Here is a 21,767-nt window from a genome sequence, read left to right as displayed (position 1 = left end):
TGCATTTACTCAGTGTAACTACAATTGCATTAACTCAATATAACTGCAATTATGATACAGGATTCATACAATTTTGTTATTTTTACAATATTATCACAATTATGTTATGTTTACAATATTATGTATTTCACTTAATTAGCTTACAAGCTGACTGTGATGTGTTTATAATATGGATTAATGTTATGACAATATGTACTGTTGTTGGTACGACAGCTTTGGATGACCGAGCAATTTGTTGGCATTATAGGCACTAATATATATTTCATATCACAATGTGCAATATGCAGTGTCTGCTGGACACATACACAGCTTCTCACTAAGAATGTCAATCCACATGATGTATATCCACAATCCTGACAATCCTGTTGTCCCAGACCATCAAGAATGTCTTAGCACATGATGTATCTCATACAAACTCTTTGTAGTACAGAAGATAAAAGGATTTCATGATACGAGCAGGTTAACCAGACTGCGCCAGTTACCTGACGTCATGGAAACTAACCATGGAAATCTACCAGACACTACATTCCCACTGGGCTGTATATATTCTAAGATTTCTGAGACCATAGACAGACAGACCGAGAGTACGATCGAGGGCAGAAGGCAGGAGATAAGGTCACCTAGGAGGTTTGTCATCGCGCTACATTCCACTGTCACTCATATTTCAATATAACTGCGTACAATAAACTTCGCAACCCAAGAGCGCTCTGTAACTCACCTCACTTACAACACACACAGGGGGGAGGTGAGAAAGAGAGAGACCTACTTATTCATTCCACTCGACAATGCACAGTTTTACTAGCAGCGGCCCAAGTTACACTCCACTGGCGATAGAGAGGGAGCCTAATCTACAATACACCTACAATCTCCCCATCTAACCAAACCCCTTGGCTACATTCATCCATATAGTGAGGTTTTACCGTAATTAACTGTGGAAGACTCTGGTCCATTTCATTGGCTTTGCCTTCCCCTGTTTCTGGATCCTACCTCACCCCATTCTTACATGGGAAAAAAGGTCACAACAAAGATATTGATGATGATGATGATTTCATAAATCCATGCTTACACTTATATTTAGAGATCAATGACCATGATAGCTCGCACAAAGTTATCACCTCATATATCTCTTGTAGTAACCTTTCTCAGCCCTATGGATCAGCTTCCGTTCTGAAGTTCAGTGCCTCTGAAGCCTGGTGTAATCATGAACTATAAAGCTACCCACCCATGTCATGTGTACATGAGCTGGCCACTTCAATGCATGAATACTGTATATGCATACACTACAACCTAAAGGCAATAATAATAATAATCTGTAATTTCTGAACACACAATTTTCTGTCTACCAGACAGCTGCCTGACAAGTGACAAACATGTTGATGAAGTGACCTGGTATTTCCCCAGCCTTGCTATTCCTAATCACAAAATTCAGTTCTTTCTTACAAATAATGGAATTATATACTGTTTAAATAGATATGTCTGAAAAATGCGTAGACTGTAGCTCCCAATACACTAAAGCTTCAAGCTTCTCAAACAAAAGCTGTAAACTGCCAGTTCTATATCACTGCTGTTTTCTCTTAATAAAGATTTGTGATTGTATACAATATGGAATTTTACATTACCAGAGGTTTACTATACACTACTATGCATACTGTACCATATTAAACACCAGTTTTATGAACAAATAAATGCATGCACCAGTATTATGACCCATTACATACTGACGTGAGAGCTGTGTAATAATGGAGGGCTCATCAAAATACTCTTACTGTATAACAAACATCTCTCAACAAGATCCTTCCATTACAAAATAAACAATTCCAAGCACCTCCTTAAGCCTTGAGGTTGTCCTTAACATGTTGCGGTATTTTGTTCAGGAAGGTTTCATGGCTTTGGCCTGCAGCTGATGCCAGCACACCAGTTGAGTTCCTGACAAATGAGATAAAAGTGAGATGACTCAACCAACCTGACATGGAGAAAGGGATAGGATGGTATGAAAAATGGAATGGGAGATAAAGCATGCAGTACATCATTTTTACTGATACTGATGTACCAGCATAAGGTTTCTTGGAGAAGAGTGGAGAGGAAAGATGAGGCTTGAATGTATGTGTTATGATGAGAAGTAGCAGACTGAAATGGTTTGGGAATATTGTGGGGACAGAGGATGTCAAACGGGTGCGGATGGCAAGAGGTGTGAATGTTGAGGCTAGGACTGCAAGTGAAAGACCAAAAATAAACCTGGGACATGATCATAGCATGTGACCTCAGTGATATGGGCTGAAATGGGAGGCTGCCAGAAACTGAACACTGTGGAGAAATGCCACCAAGCGACCAAGGCCGACACATGCAACCATGTTTGAGCCTTTACAAATGAAATGAGCAAAACGATCAGTGTCATCAGTGCCATTTGCTACGAATTCAACAGATTGTTTTTCACAGTTCAGGGAGGTAACACGACATCTGTTGCCACTAGTACAGTGTCTCCTTTTTCTAGTTCTGAAAAAATGCTTTCTTCAGTTGGCCTTCTGGATGAAATCCCAGTGTTACAAGCAATATTTGTGAGTTTTCATTTTACTTTACAAGTAGGATAAAATTAACCCCTTGAATCCAATGATGCTTTTATTTTATTTTTTTATTCTTCCTACTCTCTGACAATTTGCTCAGCTTATGAGAGACTTTTGAACTGAAGGGGTCAGCTTTTGCACTCAGCAACCCCTTCACGACTCAAGGGCTCTCTTTAGCAGCCGTGGCTCAGTTGATTAAAGCGCTCCGCTCTGACCGAAGGGTCGGAGGATCGAATCCACACAAGAGTCATTGGTAGACATCAGGAAGGGCATCTGGTCATAAAATGCTACACGCTCCAAACCAAAGTCCTCTACCCAGGGGCAACGCCTTAGCCCTTATCCAAAAAAGGACTTGGTGTAAAACTCAAAAAAAATAAAAATAAAAATAAAATCATCAAGTGGTAGAAAGACCATATATACTACAAAAAACATCACTGTATTGACAGGGCTTAGGTTTGGTTTGCTTAGATTATGCTACATTGTTGTATTATTTTTGGTTAAGCTATGCTATGTTATCCTAAGCTAAACTACAGTAAGTTAGACTAGGCTAAGATGGAGCTTTTGCTTAGATTATGTTATATTAAGTTCCATTATAATATTTTTAGTTAACCTATGGCAGGTTATCCTATGCTAAGCTAAGTCAGACTAGGCTAAGTTGGAGTAGGTTTGGTGTGGCAGGTTTTCGTTAGGTTAGGTTATGATGTTACGTCAAATAAATGGGTTAGGTTAGGCTAGGTCTGGTTATATTAGGTTAGGTGAGGTAATGATATTATGTAAGATAAATGAAAAGGTTAGACTAGGCTATGTATGTTATTATAGAAAAATCTTAAGACAAAATAAATTACCTATGTGGAGCAGATACATGATAAGGTATAGGGATGCCCTTGATGTCAGTCAGTGTGCCTCCTGCTGCCTCCAGAATGGCCTGAGGTGCACATGTGTCCCATTTCTTGCAGCCGGGACTTGCAAAGATATACACGTGTGCACGGCCTTCAAGCAGCAGCATCACCTAAAGCATGTTGCATCATTAGCATCATCATTATTGTCATCACTTTTCCCAACTATGGCTGGGATTAAATATGATCCATAAATAAGGAAAAATGAAGCACAACAGTGGGAGAGCTATCATAAGGTGGTCCAGTAAAATGGGCCAGATATTCATTCACTCATCATTCAGGCCCTTAGATTCCTGGCTCTATCTCACAGAGAGGGTGGGGAAAAGAAAAGAAAAAAAAATCATAAAAACCTAAAACCATGTTTTCTTTTTTAAATAAACTTTTTTTGGGGGGTTGTAAAGGCTTATATGGCTTTAATGTTTTTCTGTATTAATCATGCTGACTGTGTATGTAATATATATCTATCTATCTATCTATATATATATATATATATATATATATAGTTGGGGGCACTCACCATCCACTCACTCGATGTAGTGCTGCTCTCGGGTGTCTGCCCTTTCCTCTCCATCCTTCTTTCCTTCCATTCTCTTCTGTCTTTCTTTCCTTCATTCTTTCCTTGTCCTTCTGCCTATGGGTGACTTTACACTCCCTCTTCTGTCTTTCTTTCCTTCATTCTTTCCACTTCCTTCAGCCTGAGGGTGACTCTACACTAAGTGACAAGCCAAATGGTTTCCTGTGCACCAGGAAACCATTTACTACGCTGGGTGGTAACCATTTAACCAAATTTTGGTGCCTGGTGGTTTAGTGGGTAATTATTGCGCTCCAATCGAATTGAGGCGGTGAAGGTTTATATCCAAAGGGTGGTTGGGGTTGATTGCTTATGTAATGCTACTCAGGGATGAGTGAGGCTGGTCACTCTCATCTTAAATGTCAGGACCAACTGCCTAGCCCCGGGCTCCTGCGCTCCTCGTGGGGCGGTGTGGGATTGGGTGATGGATGATGGATATATATATACATACAGTACATTCTGAAAGTGTGATTAACCTATATTATCGAGAACACTGAAGTAAAGTGATTGAGTTAATTTTTTCTGGCAAGGAATACTATTTTTTTTCTTAATTTTTGTGTACATTTTTTCTATGGAGGCAGATTCATATCGGTATATGATTTTTGGTATTTTCAATTAAGTTTGTAAGGTAATAACCTGCACCAGTTTCAAAACTATATGTAGCTATACTGTATTGCTTATGTGCAAATAATGGGCATAAGTAGTCTTTTTTAAAGCTGCTTTTCCCAAATTTTGAAATACGTCTTTTTTCCATGATTACATTATAAGGTGGTTTGGCCATGTGGAGAGGATGGAGGGTGAAAGACTGACGAAGAGAATGTATGTGAGTGAGGTGGAGGGGGGAAGAGGGAGGGGGAGGCCGAGGATGAGATGGAGGGATGGGGTGGAGAGGTATATGAGAGAAGGGGTGTGAGTTGGGAGCAGGGCAGTGAAATGGCGGGGGACAGGGCGACTTGGAGGCGATTTGTTTGTGGCCACCCCAAACGGGATTGAGGCGTCTGGCAATAGATAGATAGGAGACATTATGAAGTATGTACTGGGTATCAACAGCTACTGGTAAATCTGAAATTAATAGCCCTACATCTTTCATAGGAACAGATGCTGGATAAGATGCAATATTTAGCATTACCTGTAGCCTCTTTTAATAATTCAGTATCTCTAATAATAAAATACAATTTACAGTACTTATAAGAATATCAGTCATCCCTTCGCTAAAATGTTAATAAAACTTTTCCTTTGTCTAACAATTCTTGCAGAATTTCATACAATAAATATTACTGTATGTAACAGTAAATATAATGTTATAATACCCTGAAATTCCCTGAATCGTATTCAAAGTTTAAAAGTTTAAAAATTAAGGACACACACACACACACACACACACATATATATATATATATATATATATATATATATATATATATATATATATGATATATATATATACTGTATATATAAAAGGGTAAAAAAAAAAATGGTTTAAACCACTAGTTTAAACCAATCCACAGGCCTAACAATATGCACATCTTTTTTTTGATATTTTTCTTTCTACATGCATTCCACATTACCAACCATGTGACAAGTCAATCTGTAAGAATACTGAATGGGAATGTTGGGAAAATGAATGTGACAAAATATTATTCCTAAAGGATTTTACTCCGAAGAAGTTCATTGGCGAGATTAGTCAGAAATAAATTTTGGTTCCTAACTTGTGTTTCACTACATCATCATTCTATAACTGTCCATATTCCAGTATGTAGAGCAATGAGCTTGTATTATGCTCAACATGATACACTACACTTTTCATTATTACATACATTCTAATAAAATGTATTTTCTTGATTCTAACACTATATAATACTGCTTAGTTGGGACAAAACTAGCAGACAGGTAAAAAAACTAACAAGATTAATTTGTTCAGTCTTACTGTTATGAATGCATTAAGGTATACATACAGCATTTTATTCAGGCTATCAGTCAATGATATTGCTGCTCTCAATATAATCCCAGCAGTCAGTGAGTTAAACATCATCATCATAATCAATATCCTGACTTTTTTTTCTACCTAAGAATGTGGTGAGGTATGGTCCCAAAAACAATTAATGGAAAAGTATGAAGGAACTATCACCAGCATACCCAGACAAATGACCCAAACACTTATTAACCCATCATTACAATGATACCCAGTGAAATGACCCACACACTTATTAACCCATCATTACAATGAGGTCTTAGCTTCATCTCACAGGTATATCTCTTATACATGCACTTCATATAAGCCTGCCAGACAATAAAGTTTATCACGGGATGACAAACCCTAGTCATGTGCTCTTCCAAACAGAATTCATCCAACAAACTCAATTCCCTGTCACTGCCATACCCTCATCAACTTCCATATCTCACTTTCTTACACACTCTCCTTCATTTACTACATTTACCCACCTTCTTCTGGCTTTACCATACATACTCCCACCTTAAAACTCATTTACATATACTCCTGTCTACATCTTATCTGCATCCATTTTTTTCCTTACGACAATATTATCCTAGCACACTCTCTTCTATGCTATTATAAACATACTGTATTACTTTACTCCACATCTTTTGTGAGTGACATAAAAATCATCATCATACATTACTAGGCAGAGTACTTCCTAACCTTGTGTCCTGCTCCCCCAACTCTGAGAACCTCTGTGGGTGAAACAGAGGTAATGGCATCATTGACTGTTGAAGAAGAGTGAGAGCGGGTTGTGGTGACGATAAGCTTCCCCTCTGGAGGGGACACCATGGGCATCCCACCCACTTCCCCACCCACCACACCCCAGACGGTTCGACCCAGTTCACTCCTATGCCAAGGGTGGGTAAAACAAGTGATTAGGGAGAGAATGGAAGAGAAAGTAAACAAAAATAAGTTATTCTTTCATACTATACTGTCACATTCATTCACTATCATAAAAGTACACAAAATCATATGCAGTACTGTAAATTAAAGTGCTTTTCTGAGACAAAGTGAGAGTAACTCAATACTTTGGCCGGCCGGCTGGAGTTCTAATCACTTCCAGTTCTGTAGTGTAGCCAAAGGCTATGAGTTGATTCCCTTCAACCCAATGAAATATTTGATATCCTTTTCTTAGTACAGGTATCTTATTATCTCCAGATGGTCTTTTTCAGCTTGAGGAGAGACTTTTCAAACTGGAAGAGTAAGATGCAACCTTCATCAATCTGCTCAGCACTAGAATGCTCTCTTATCCATCCATCCATCATCCAATCCTATGTTGCCCCATGAGAAGCGTAGGAGCCCGGGGCTAGGCAAGTTGGTCCTGGCATTTAAGAAGAGAGTGACCAGCCTCACTCATCCCTGAGCAGCATTACGTGAGCAATAAACCCCAACCACCCCTTGGATGTAAGCCTTCACCGGCTCAATCCAATTGGAGCATCGTTATTACCCACTAAACCACCAGGCGCAAAAATTTGGTTATATGGTTACCACCCAGTGTAGTAAATGGTTTCAAGGTGTACAGGAAACCATTTGGCTTGTCACTCAATGTACAGTCACCCACAGGCAGAAGGAACAGGAAAGAATGAAGAAAAGAAAGACACAAGAGAGAGTGTAAAGTCACCTGTAGGCAGAAGAAAGAGGAAAGAATAATGCTCTCTTAAACTTATTAAAATAATCCAGAAGTAGTAAGAACAAAACAGATGTATAATATATGTCACTGGAATGAAAAGGTTTAGCTGCTCTTCCTTAAATGCACAAAGAAACTAACAACATGCTACTGTACAGGAGGGGAAATAACAAGTTTGTAAATGCAAAATCCTCATTTTTTCTCCGAAAGATGGATACATTGTATACAAGTCACTGTAAAAAAAAAAAAAGCCCACAGCCTATATAAGCAGAGAATGCAGTCAGTTTCAGGTTCAGTCAGGAAATCAAATGAAGCATACTGCTAACACCATATGTTTCATCCTATGGATGAACAACAGAATGTTTATGATCACTGTGGCAACTAATTATTGAAAAATAAGAGAAAAAGGACTTTGGCCAAGTGGCCAGTTGCATGCAGGCTTCATAAAGATATTTCAATTACTGATGTGGCTTTAGTTAACAAGGTTGCTTATCATAATTATATGGCAGCCAAATCAACAGTGGCCCCTCTGTAGTATGCATCCACTCATCAGTTCTCTGGATGGTTCCTCCTTGTCACCAACTCTAATGCCTGCACAATGTTGGAGATGGCCTGATACCATGTTCTTAGATCTCTCCAAAAGGAGAGAGCAGAAGGTGAAAAGGTTATTTTTATTACAGTTACTCATTGTTGCAAGCTAAAAAGCCTGTTATTAATCATGGAAGATAATGGCCAATAATTTGACTTACTTATGTCAATATCTTGTCTTAAAAAATAAAAATCCAACAATCATCATAAGCTGACGTAATTCTACACAACATAGGGTATGATGGCAAAAACTATGCTGTAGTCTATGGATTGAGTTTAAAAAAAAAAAAAAAAAAAAAAAAAAAGGAAAAAAGATGTTACATAAAATACAGGCTTTTACTCATTAGCAGTACCTGCAACCATTTTTTCTTCTGTAATTCAAGTACCATAAAATAATCACTACTGTTATGAAAGCTACTAATGGATGTATAGTACACAAACCAACCTGTTCCATTAAATGATGAGAAAAATACCTCACCCTGGGTTTTGGTAGTTGTAGTAGGGCTGGTGTATAACTCCAGCAACAGCCTTTCCCCCTGTTGCAATGCCAATGAGCACTGTCACATGATCTAGCAAACCTGTGGATTGAAGGGTCAGAGTAAAAGAGAAGCCACACAAACTCACTTCATTAACGTCTTGACTCATAAGACAGTTCTTACTAGATTCCTGCTGCTGTATTTTCAAAGGCTTTTATTAAGCTTAAAAGAGATTTTTTTTAACTTGACCTAAAATTCTTTTCATATGTTGTATAGCCAAATATGAACACACATTGGTCACCACATACCTTATGATGTTGGTAAAAATAATGATTAGCCTTGGGAAAAAACAGAATTTATGGAAAGATCACACTGTAATCATCATCATACTATGATTAAATATATAAATGGTAAAAGTTACAATAATGACACTGGAAGGTCACTCCAAAGCTATATAAAATCATTTGGTGACTCAAGGGGTTAAATCTGATTTCTTGAAAGCAAAAGTAACATAACCATCATGCAAAAGTCAGTGTGAAAGCATTCAATACAGTTATCTCTAGCAGTAAAACATATTCTGAAAGAGACGTGTTCATTGCTCAGTTAAATCATATCTTTCAACAAACACAAAATTATCATACCTGGCACTTTGAACTTTGTACAGTATACCATTGGAATCTGCAAGGGTTAGGTTCCCCCAAACCCCACAAGAATCAAGAAAAGAGAACATATTTCAGAGACCTAAATTGACTTCACAGTTTGCTCATAATCATATACCGTATAAGCCATCCATAGTAATTACTGTATACATACTAGTAATATATACTGTATAACATTATAAACAGATGTTACAAATATGTATAAACTACACAATTAATGCTGCAGCAGGCTAATATGAAATTTGTGTACAGTCTAATAAAAACAAATGGTGCCTGTGTACTCGCTATTCCAAACATGTATAAACATGTACCGGTACAATATTAGAAAAAAAAAAAAAAAAAAAAAAAAAAAAAATTCTTCCTAATCTGAATTTCAGTTTTGGATGCAAAAAAATACTGCAAGCCCACAAATGGTAAAAACCATGAACTTATGAGCAGGCAATATTTAAGGGTACTGGTATGCTGCACTGGAAACACACATAATGGGTGTCATGCAAGGATGCAACAAGAATTAACCCCTTCAGTCCAAAGACATTTTTTTTTTTTGCTACTTCAAATCAATTTTTTTAATAAGCAGAAAGACTTCTGAACTGGAAGATTTGCATATAGCCTTCCGTACTCCTTATAAAATGAAAGACCACTCCTACGTTAAACATAATAATCTGGTGGTAGCAAGAATAAAACTAATAATAAATCATCTTAGTGAAGGGGTTAATTATTTTAAAGGCAAAAATATCAATAGGTGTCAAAAACATCATTGCCACAAAAAGTTCCGTCAGTACTTACAGACACTAATTACTGGGGAAAAAAAAAAAATACAGTAAAACATATGACTGCATATATCTAATGGAAAAGGATAACAAAACTGGCAAAATGTGAGCAAACACATCCTAACTAACTTTCACACGGTATTCCTAGAGCCTTACAAACCCCAAGGTGGCCACTCTTACTGCATTCGTAAGCTTGTAAAAGAGAATTAAATGTTAAGACATTTATGTAAAGGACATTAATTTACATAAAGTATTGTTAAAGTTGAATATAACAACAATTACATGAAGTACACTGAAAGGGCAGTGCAAGTACAGTAAACTGTACTGCAGTACAGATGTACTGCAAAAGGCAACACCATATGCCACATTTTTCATTAAATTCTGTGTTTTACCTTGAGGATCTTTCCACAATACTGCTGCTTACACTATCTCGCTAGCTGCTAAAGTACTGTACACCAAATATAACTGGTATTGTACTTAGAAGTAGTCAATGCATTTAGTCACAGAAGTTATCTAAGAGAAAGATGGAAGGATTCCTTGATGTAGAAAAATCAGGCAAACTGGCTGATACTACAGTACAATGCGGTAATTTATAAACAGTACTGCCACATATCAATCATCCTGCATACTCAGGAAAATGGACTTCTCAGATTTAATTTTTTACACAGAGTAACCTGGTGGTGGGATGAGGGTGTAGAAGATGCAGTTAAGGAGAAAAGAAGGCTATTCCTAACAAACAGGAATACTGTATTTACCTGCCAAGTGTTGGGCTAGAAGAGCAGTTTACAGGGCGAAGTCTGAGTTATAGAGACTTTTACTTGATAACCTAAACAGTGTGGAATGGAAGAATATGACATTTAAGGTGGCAAATCAGATACAGAGGGAGAATAGGAATATCACAGGTGAGCAGTGTGTGAAGAACAATGAGGGAAGGTAGTGGTGAACAGTGGGGATATTAAAGATGCCTGGAGAGAGCACTACAACCGGTTGTTGAATGAGAAGACTGACTGGGACAGGGAAGGTTTGGAGCCAGCAGATCCAGTGTCTGGCCCTTGGCCTTTGATTGATGCTGCTACTGTGAGCAGGGCAATAGGCAGGATGCAGATGGGGAAAGCAGCAGGTGTGTCTGGGTTGACTGCTGAAATGTTGAATGGCTCAAGAGATATAGGAGTGGGGTTAGTCACTCATTAGATAAATATGATTATATATCAGAGTGCTGTCCCAGATGATTGGCTGAAGGGTGTAATTATAGATGTGCACAAGGGGAAGGGTGATGTCCAGGAAAGAGGAAATTATAGAGGCATAAAGCTTTTAGACCAGATAATGAAGGTAATGGAGAGAGTTCTAGAAAGTATGATTAGAGAAAGAGTGAATATTGATGAGATGCAGTTTGGATTTATGCCAGGAAAGGGACCACTGATACCACATTCACTGTTCAACAGCTTCAGGAAAAATATACAGGAAAGAAAAGGGAACTGTACTCTGTTTTTGTTGATTTGGAGAAGCCTTCGACAGAGTTCCTAGAAAGGTGGTGGAGTGGGCAATGAGAAAGCTTGGGATTGAGAAATGGCTGGTTATGGCCATGTATGTGGGTGCTAGCACCCAGGTATGGGTGAATGGATATTTGAGTGAGGAGCTTTCCAAGAATGTTGGTGTGCATCTGGGGTCAGTCTTGAGCCTGTTGTTGTTTAAGATGGTACTTGAAGCCCTCTCACAAGACTTTAGAAACGGACTTCTGTGGGAGATGTAGTAAGCTGATGATTTGGTACTGACTGCAGAGAATGAAAGGGAGGCAGTGGAATGATTTAGGAAGTGGAAAGACAGTATGGGGCACAAGGGCTTAAGAGTAAATGCAGATAAAAGAAAAGTGATGGTATCTAGTGCTGGGGGCAATACTGTCAAAGAAGAGGAAGAGTGGCCATATGCGATCTGCCACAGGGGCGTGCAGTATTTGTGATAAGTTTTTGCATAAGAAATGTAGTGGTATTAAAGGTAGACTGCGAGATAATGCTGATTTCAAGTGTGCAGCATGTCGGGGAAAGCATGTGGAGATTGCCAGGTGTGAAAGGATTGAACTTACTGGTGAGTCTCCTGAACTTACTGGTGAGTTTCTTGAGTGTGTGGAAGAGTTTTTTTATTTGGGAGACATGTTATGTACTGAATATGGGGCTGGAGCTAGCTCTGTGGCTGGAGTATGGAGTGGTTGGAAGAAGCTCAGTGACCTGTTGCCTCTCCTGACATTGTGAGGGCTCTTCCTCTATGCTTAGGGATCTTTGTATGAGGCATGTGTTAGGAATATAATGCTGTATGGTAGTGAAACCTGGGCAGTAAAGGAAGAGGATATTTGCAGGCTTAAAGGTACAGAAATGGCAATGATTAGGTGGATGTGCAGTGCGTCCTGAATGCAAGGCCTGGGGAGGCAAGGTCTACGATGGAAGAGTTGATAGGAAGGATGGGACTGGAGTGTATTGGTATTGTGATGAGGAGAGGTAGACTGAGATGTTCTGGGCATGCGTTGAGGATGGGGGATGATAACTGGGTGCAGAAAGTGAGAAGTGTTGAGGTTGGGGGCAGGGTAGCGAGAGGCAGACCAAAAAAGACCTGGGACGAGATCATTGACTCTGACCTCTGGGATAGGGGACTTAATAAGGAAGCTGCCAGAGATCAAGCAGCATGGACAGCCGCCATTAGGTGACTAAGGCCGACGTATGAAAGCACGTTAGAGCCTTCAAAAACGAAACGAAATGGACTGGCAAAATTTATTCTTACAAAAATCTTAATCACACGCACATAAATGAATGGAAGTGACAAGGCAGTTGACATGTGCAGACCATCATGAGATATAAGAAAAATATCAGATGACTGGAAAAAGGCAATAATAGTTCTTTGCCAGTAACCAATTTATAACCACTGATCGCTTTTGAGTATTGGGTACCATCTCATCCTCTCATGCTATCAAGACTCCCATCTTTAAACTCATTTAAATACACTAAACATTACCATTTTCACTACTCTAGTTATATGAGGAACAAGTCTGCATATTGCTTCATTTTTAAATTTGATTCTGACACACAGCTGCACTTTACCTTGGGTGTATTCTGCTGTGCCATCCAGGGGATCTACCCATACCACCACCTGAAAAGCATGAAAGGGTAACTGTCATCACTAAAATCAACCACATTCTACAGGTACTCATAATTTACAACATGCCACTGTACTGTACTTCACCCCTTGAATTCAGTGATCCAGTGATGTATGGTATTATTTTTATAAATTCCTGCTACCTCAAGACAACTTTGTGACACACTCTGACTGAATTACTCACTAGTATGGCACGGTATTAACATTATGCTACAGTATTGCAGTTGAAGAAAGTGTAATAACTGCCAAGGTACAGTAAGTTCTCACTTCATTCAAAGTAAACTGCAGCAAGTATGCCTATTACAACTCCACTGAAATTTTCAAAGATGATTTACCAGTTTCAGTTGATTTACATTACCAACAAGAGATGGTTCCAGTACAATATTTCTGAACACATCCATGACTTTCAATCAAGACAAAATGCATACACAGAAATGTCCATCCATCCATCCATCCATCATCCAATCCTACACTGTCCCCCGAGGAGCGTAGAAGCCCGGGGCTGGGCAAGTTGGTCCTGACATTTAAGATAAGAGTGACCAGCCTCACTCATCCCTGAGTGGTATTACGTAAGCAATAACCCCAAACACCCCTTGGATATAAGGTAAACCTTCATCAGCTCAATCTGACTGGAGCGCCACAACTACCCACTAAACCACCAGGCGCCATAATTTGGTTATATGGTCACCACCCAGCATAGTAAATGGTTTCCTGGTGTACAGGAAACCATTCGGCTTGTCACTCAGTGTAGAGTCACCCACAGGCAGATGGAACACGAAAGAATGAAGGAAAGAAAGATAAAAAGGGAGTGTAATGTCACCCGCAGCCAGAAAGACGAGGAAAGAATAAAGTAAAGAAAGACAGAAGAAGAAAGAAGGAAAGGAGGGTGGAGAGGAAAGGGCAGACACCCGAGAGCAGCACTACATTGAGTAGGTGGATGGTGAGCTCCCCCACCTACCACAACACAGAAATGTCAAGGCCAAAATAAATTCTACAGACCTCTTCTTCAGGCACGGATGCAAGGTGTGATGGGCAGGTGATGTGTAATGAACTGGCAGTTGATGGATCAAACACATGGCCTGAGGTGTCCTTGCATTCATCTTCTCCCTCTTCACCTGTCCAGGGAGGGGTTAAATTAACCATATCATCTCAATGCTGCATGGGAAGTAAGGTTGTCTCCTATTACTTAAATGATCTTTGCTTCACAATTTGAGGCTTGGATTTCTGCATGCCTCCAAAAATGGAGGTACCTAAAGAACTGGCTATTTTTATTTCTTTTACCTCTTAAGTCCGAATGGTACTATGTACACTACATAAACTCATCCGACAGTACCAAACTAATAAGCTGTCACCATTCTAAGGAGGGTAAGGGATATTAAAGTACAGTACTTTCAAACTCATGTCTGGACCGTCCCTCAAAAAATAATAAAAATCATCCAGTAACAGCCAGAATAAAGTAAAGTCATCATTACCCTGAACAGCCTGAGCTGAACTGGTTTCCAATCAGAAAAAGAATACAAAGAAGAGCTTCAGTGACATCATAACCTTAAAAGATGATATGAAGGCAATGTACTTATATTCCAAAGAAATTCCTTAAATTTTGGTGGCACCTTGGTCCCATAAGGGAACTTCTTAGCTTGGGACAAACTTGAATAAATAATCTTATGCATGCATTTAAATCATCTGCTCTCTGACTTATCACTCTTTCTTAAACTAAATGATTTGTTACTTCACAGATCTTATAAATATACTGCATATATATATATATATATATATATATATATATATATATATATATATACTGTATATATATATATCTATATAAATACTTTATTGTTACAACTTCATTATAAACACCTTTCAAACAGTGTACTGTACACTTTATACACCTTATTATTTACGATCTTACAAATTAAAGATGTTCACTTTGTCTGCATACTGTATTTTACCTATCACTCGTCACCTTCAGACAATCCTGATATACTGTATAACAATATAGTCCGGTCGATTTCTCGATTCTGGTAAAAGCGAATTCCGGTATACTGAAGTCCGTTATATCGAGGCTTTACTGTAATGCCACTCTGGGGAATGTGAATAGTCACCCTTGCCTTATATGTCAAAAATAAATACAGTACCGTACTCTAGTCTTGGGCTCTTACAATTTTGCTTGATGCAATTTACTTTCACAAAATGGGCAAAAGCTTCTACATTATATAAATCAAGTAAAATATATTGGGGAAAATCCAGTTGAAGTCGCAGGATTTCTGCAGCCCAATAAGTTTATGTACAAAACTGCCATTGAGCAAACATAACTATACTTATAAGCATGGTCAACAGTCTCTAGAAGTAAATGTAAATGGGTTTACCACCCAACTAAGCCTGAGGTAATAACTGACGACACAGCCAGTTCCTAAAACAGTGAAACCAATAAGGCTTAGTACCACCCACATGTCATGGTACTGTACTAAGGAAGACTCACCAATTATGGTAGCCTTGGGGAACTGCTTACTGAGTGAAGTGACAATACACCTCTGAGCTGCTCTGTCTGCCTCTGTCTGCAGGTCCTTTGCATGCTGGAAAAAAAGTTTTACATATATATATATATATATATATATATATATATACTGTGTATATATATATATATATATATATATATACTGTGTATATATATATATATATATATATATACGTATATATATATATATATATATATATATATATATATATATATATATATATATTATCTATATATACCTAGGCTGCTTCCCCCAAGGAAAGGGAGGTAGCCGAGACAGGATGACATACTCCCCATTTACTCATCCATTCAAACACACTCATTCGCATCTTAGCCCCAAAGGGGTGAACGGACAGATCCTCACCGCACCACACCACACAAGGGTGTGTCCACACATGGAAGGTACAGGCTGAAAGTGCGGCACTTGGCTGTAGAAGGCTGGCTGCTGGCAGGACAGTCGCAAGATGGCTACCGACAACAGAACATCACCTTGCACATGGCTTGTTGTTGTTGGCGCCTACTCCCATCCGGGAGCTCTTGTCCTTGACCCTTTAACTGCGGGCTTGATTTGCTTTTTCTTGTGGCACCCGCGGGCATATTTGCGCTCCGACAGACTCTCTAAAAATATTTGCCAAAAATCAGTTATTAGTCCTAGAATATTAAAATCACATATGCTTATGGCACATACCTTCAGCTTTCTCCTGGGGTGTTTGTTGAGCCTTTGTCAAGTACCGTAGAACTTGAAGAGACCTCTGAAGTTGGGTAACGAAGTCTCCACTTTACACTTCCCAACAACCCATAATATGATTACCACAGCCTGATATTATCACTAGAAACATCATTCTATGATTCTCAAATAGTTTGGAATCCATATTCAAAAAAAAAAAAAAACACTGTGAAAGCAATGAAAATTACGAGGGGGTATGACCTTCCCACTTGTGCTAGTTGGCCGCTGGTGTTGTCATTTATTATTCATAAAAACACTCACAGTTTATATTTCTATTACTATATAACACTTACATATATCTACAGCCTTTATCCATAAGTGTCCTTCAGTAATAGTAGTTTATTGTCACTGTAGGCATTCTATTTCTTTCAGTAAAATACGTAGCATTCACTTTCTCGTCCTGTATACTAGCACTGAGAGTGAATGTCACTTTCACCTTCACTCTCATAACTCATAGTATTCATACATGCTACAGTGAAACTTTCATTTTCATTACTCCAAGTATATATACTCGTATTCTTATAATACTACTCATTTACATTTCTATTTAGGTACGTTCTCTATTTTATTTACATTATTTACATTTCTATTTTATTTACACTGTGTTATGCACTGTCACCTGAAGTAACTTATAAAACTATTTTCCACTGTTCACTTATATTTATATTCATTGCTTTCACTTGCTGTTTACACATTATTTACAATTCCACTTGCACTGTTTTACTCAACAGAAAGATCGTAGTCACTCTCTTTCAATTGTCAGCCCTTTACCTCTTTCCACACGAGGTTTAGTAGGGGGTAAAGGTCACAGGGCCCTTTGCATGGGGCTAAAAAGCAGGGGGAAGTTAGCAAGAGCAAACAGACGTACCTTCACCTTCAAAGGTGACAGTGAACTGATAGGGGTGGGCCGGGGTGGCCTACCTAGGGAAATGCATTACTGCCAACATCAGCCTCTTGACAGCTGCTAATATATACCAGTGAAATGATTGGCTGGAAATCTAGATAATACATTATAAATTAGGTAGTTCCAGGTGAATGTAAATATCACTTAGGCTTCTCCCTTCCCTCCTTATATATATTTTTAGTACGAGAATAGATCATACGGCACATTTCAAGGGGAAATAAATAGCGAAAATTAGCGAACGAGCGCACGTGAGGTGTTGTCAGGTGATAATTAGCCAATTCCAGGTGTATGGCACTCTCACTTACCTTATTTCTTTTTGGTATATATTATTTGGTATAAGAATAGGGCATAGAGCTAATTTTAATGGATGAAATCAGTGGAAAATTCCAGGAAAGATTTACTTAGCGTAGCATGGCCGGGCAGGCGAGACAAGAGGGTAATGGAGGGAAGGTAGGGAGGGGAGTCAAGAACGGGGAGAAATGGCTAAATTGTCAACAATGGATGGGAGTATAGATGAGATTAGGAGTGCTGACTAGTGTTGGACATTGGCAGTACTGATAGATGATACAAGCTACCACTTGAAAGACCTGGGGAATTCAAAATAACACAGAATCGCAAAAGTGACGCCCCACGGTATGATCCCTTGTTCCCAAGCGTCACGAAAGTGACGCCCTGCGGTTAAGGGGTTAAACAACATGACTTTTTTTTTTCTCTCTCAGTATCTATTGTTCATTTCTATGTTGCTCCCTATATTCATAATTACTGTACTTCTCTTCGTTTCAGTATTCTGCCTACTGTATTTGCTATCACCTGTAATTCATTTTGTTTTAGTATTTCTATTATTGATTCTTTTCCCTTAATTTCTCTTGTTATATCTTTGAGTTATTAAAGTACTGTATTGATTAGTTAATAATACTGCAAGTATATTTATAAAATGATGGGGAATAGTCCAGGGTGCGTATTGTCCTGACGGGAAATCGTCAGTGTTTTGACGGGGAATTGACTTGACGGGGAATTGTCTCAGAACCTTATCATCTTGTGCTCCATATATGAATAAATGATGTTGATTTTCATTCTCTTCTTGACACGTCACATACGACATTAGGTTAGGCTCATACTATTTCATATAATTTTCCTTCACTTCTAGCATTTTGGTTCGCATCAAAAATATTATCTTTGTTTGTTCTGGTTGGAGTCTGGCCCTGAGAGCATCAAAATGCACGACTTTGCATCGAAACGTGAGGTAGGCAGACCACTCCAAAATGCATTGAAATTTGATTCATCGAATTCTAAACTGTCAAAATTCGAGAAACCACTGTATATATACAGTATATATATATATATTCTATCTATCTATCTATTCTATAGCCCGACGCCCTAATCCCGCAAAGGGTGGCCGCAGACAAAACGCCTCCAAGTCACTCTGTCACCCACCATTTGACTCCCCTCCCCCCAACTCACCCCCCCTCCCTCATATACCTCTCAATTCCATCCCTCCACCTCATCCTCGGTCTACCCCTCCCTCTCCCTCCCTCCACCTCACCTACATACACCCTCTTAGTCAGTCTTTCATTCTCCATCCTCTCCACATGTCCAAACCACCTCAGTGTATTTCTCCTAATCTTTTCAACCACATCCACATCTACCCCACAACGTTCCTTCACTTCTTCATTCGTCAACCTGTCCCTCCACGTCACTCCACATGCTCCTCTCAAGTAACTCATTTCCATCATACAATCCTATGCCGTCCCAAGAGTAGCACAGGAGCGCGAGGCTAGACAAGTTGGTCCTGACATTTAAGGTGAGAATGACCAGCCTAACTCTTCCCTGAGTGGCATTACCTGAGCAATAAACCCTAACCACTCCTTGGATATAAACTTATACAGGCTCAATCTGATTGGAGTGCCTTCATTTTCCACTAAACCACCAGACACCATAATTTGGTTACCGGTATATGGTTACCACCCAGCGTAGTAAATGGTTTCCTGATGTACAGGAAACCATTTTGCTGGTCACACAGTGTAGAGTCATCCATAAGCAGAAGGAAGAGGAAAGAGTGAAGGAAAGAAAGAAATGTGAGTGTAAAGTCACCTGTGGGCAGAAGGAGGAGAAAAGAATGCAGAAAAGAAAGACAGAAGAGAAAGTGAGGAAAAGAGGAAAGGGCAGACACCCACAGCAGCACTACATCAAGTGAGTGGATGATGAGTGCCCCCAGAGATATGTATAATTTATATACATATATATATATATATATATTTATATAATATATATATAGAGAGAGAGAGAGAGAGAGAGATATCTGTACCGGTACCGTACTGTAAGTAATTATTCGGATGTTCTGTACTTCACTCTACTAATATCATTTTATGTTTCCCAATGTTATTTTGGTCCAGTGATCAAGGAAAAAATATAATTTGATTGTGGAATATATGTTCATGTTTGATATTTATACTGAATTCTAGGTTAGTTAAGTTAGGTTCGGGTGACCTGAATATTGTACATACAAATAACCTAACGAAACCTTGAAAGCCACCAATTCCTCTTATAAATAATAGGTACTGTGAAATACGTAGAAAATAAAGAACGGAAATTGTTGTACAGTACTATTTATTATTCAGTACAGCTTGGGTCTGCTCAGCTCTGTGCCTACCACCACGCAAATTTTGGCAAGAAATAGAGCTCAGTTTAAATATCAACCAAAAATATAAACTGCACAACCAAATTAGATTTCTTCTTGATCACTTGACCATGATAACACTGGGAAAAATACAACAAAATCAGTAGAGTGAAGTACAGGACAACCGAACAATATTCCAAAGCTATACTATTGTACTGTACGCTATTATACAATGCTTAAATACCTCTTTTTCAACAATTCCCAATTCTCCGTGCCTCATGATTTCTCGAATTATTTTACCAGCTTGGTTGGCAATGGATACAGAGCAGGAAAGCATTCTTGATATTAATGGAGTACTCTGTGATGCAACAGACATTTTGTTGGTTGTCCTTTCACTCACTGCCTGTAAAAACAAATGCACTGTTATTCTGTTGCCTGTACTAAACAAACTTTTTTGGCAATGATGCAATCTATTACTACCGGTATATAAATGTTAGTGTGCAATAGGTGAATACTGTGGTGAAGACACTGCAGCTTCCATACTTAACCCACAAAGGAAATTTTGGTAAAATTACAGTTTCAGCCAAAAACAAATTACAAGATTTTGATTTTTTTTTTTTTTTTTTGACAATTCTACGATCTATGGCACTTTCGCTGCAAACTGTGATTTTACTCGTGAAGATAAACTAACCTAACCTAACCTTCAAGAGTAAAATAAAAATAATTTGCAAATAAAATGCCATAGAAGTGTCTCAGAACTGTCTACACTACCAAAAAAATAGATAAAACTCCTGTAACTGTGTTTTTTTGGCTGAAACTATAATAATAATGGTACTGTATTTCCTTTATTGCCGTTTCCTATTTTTGGTGTTTTTTTTGTTCCACTTCATAGTTTTTTAGTTCAATTGAGTGTTTTGTGGCCTCATTTGTTGTGCAATGAATAACAACCATAATATGACTACGACAATCTGATCGGAAATATTAGCAATGGTGGATAGGACTGGCCTAATCTATGTGTTTAACTAAACCTAACCTAACCTAGCTTAACTGTACCTAATAATTTAATCTACCCTACCCTACCCTACCCTACCCTAACCTAACTTAACCCAACCCAACCTAACCTAACCTAACCTAACCCAGCATCCAGTTGGGAAGTTGGGAAACGAAATCCATCTTTCAGTACACTGAGCAAGATTCGGTAATATTCATTTGCACACACACACACAGGCATACACTATATGATAGCACAAATCCACTGGGTATGGTAATATGATAGCACAAACCACTGAGTATTGTAAGACTGCCCGCTAGAGAAACGGCAATAAAGGAATAAAAACCATTTTAATTTGTCGGTTAACTAAACAATAGCGTACTACATTTCTTACGGAAAACAGGCGACGCCTGATTATGATCTACACAGGAAACTTCGGGGTATAGTCTAAATTCTAATGATAGCTCTTGATAACAAAATCTCTATCACCGTGACTCTTCAAAGTTTCTCCTGTCTAATAAGTTCGTATATCATTTGCAAACATGCAGAATACATAAACATGCTATGCATAAGCATATAATACAGCGAATAAGCAATGATTAATTACATTTTCACGAATGCATCATATATAAAAGTTGACATGACAATGGACATTATAATTACGGCAGCTTCAACTCAGGTTCAACCATTGGTCACGGTGCTTGAATATTCAATGCAAACTAGGA

General features: G+C 38.5%; 1 protein-coding gene across 1 annotated transcript; it reads right to left on the bottom strand.

Annotated features, from left to right (window-relative positions):
* Window positions 1-1,472: 1,472 nt before the first annotated feature.
* On the bottom strand, window positions 1,473-21,540 carry LOC145407705 (3'(2'),5'-bisphosphate nucleotidase 1). Its single transcript, XM_080278570.1, has 9 exons — window positions 21,437-21,540; window positions 20,296-20,454; window positions 15,768-15,861; window positions 14,288-14,403; window positions 13,234-13,282; window positions 8,721-8,820; window positions 6,688-6,874; window positions 3,407-3,570; window positions 1,473-1,926 (listed from the first exon to the last, which is right to left on the bottom strand). The coding sequence occupies exons 2-9, from the start codon at window positions 20,425-20,427 to the stop codon at window positions 1,830-1,832; spliced, it is 939 nt and encodes a 312-aa protein (XP_080134696.1). The 5' UTR covers window positions 20,428-20,454; window positions 21,437-21,540; the 3' UTR covers window positions 1,473-1,829.
* Between the last annotated feature and the right edge of the window lie 227 nt (window positions 21,541-21,767).

Source organism: Coenobita brevimanus, chromosome 74 (genome assembly GCF_032717465.1).
Source record: "Coenobita brevimanus isolate Jiangsu-jjx chromosome 74, ASM3271746v2, whole genome shotgun sequence".
In the NCBI taxonomy this organism is placed as follows: Eukaryota; Metazoa; Arthropoda; class Malacostraca; order Decapoda; family Coenobitidae; genus Coenobita; species Coenobita brevimanus.
The sequence above is the reverse complement of the archived record's forward strand: the minus strand, read 5'-3'. Positions and strand labels throughout refer to the sequence as shown.

Bases quoted from the DNA above. Each gene is read 5' to 3' on its own strand.
- LOC145407705 (XM_080278570.1), bottom strand. From the start codon at position 20,427: ATGTCTGTTGCATCACAGAGTACTCCATTAATATCAAGAATGCTTTCC. The intron at 13,283-14,287 runs GTCTGTAGAATT...CATGCTTTTCAG, and splicing joins CATCCGTGCCTGAAGAAGAG to GTGGTGGTATGGGTAGATCC. The intron at 6,875-8,720 runs GTGAGGTATTTT...CCCTTGGCATAG, and splicing joins TACAACTACCAAAACCCAGG to GAGTGAACTGGGTCGAACCG.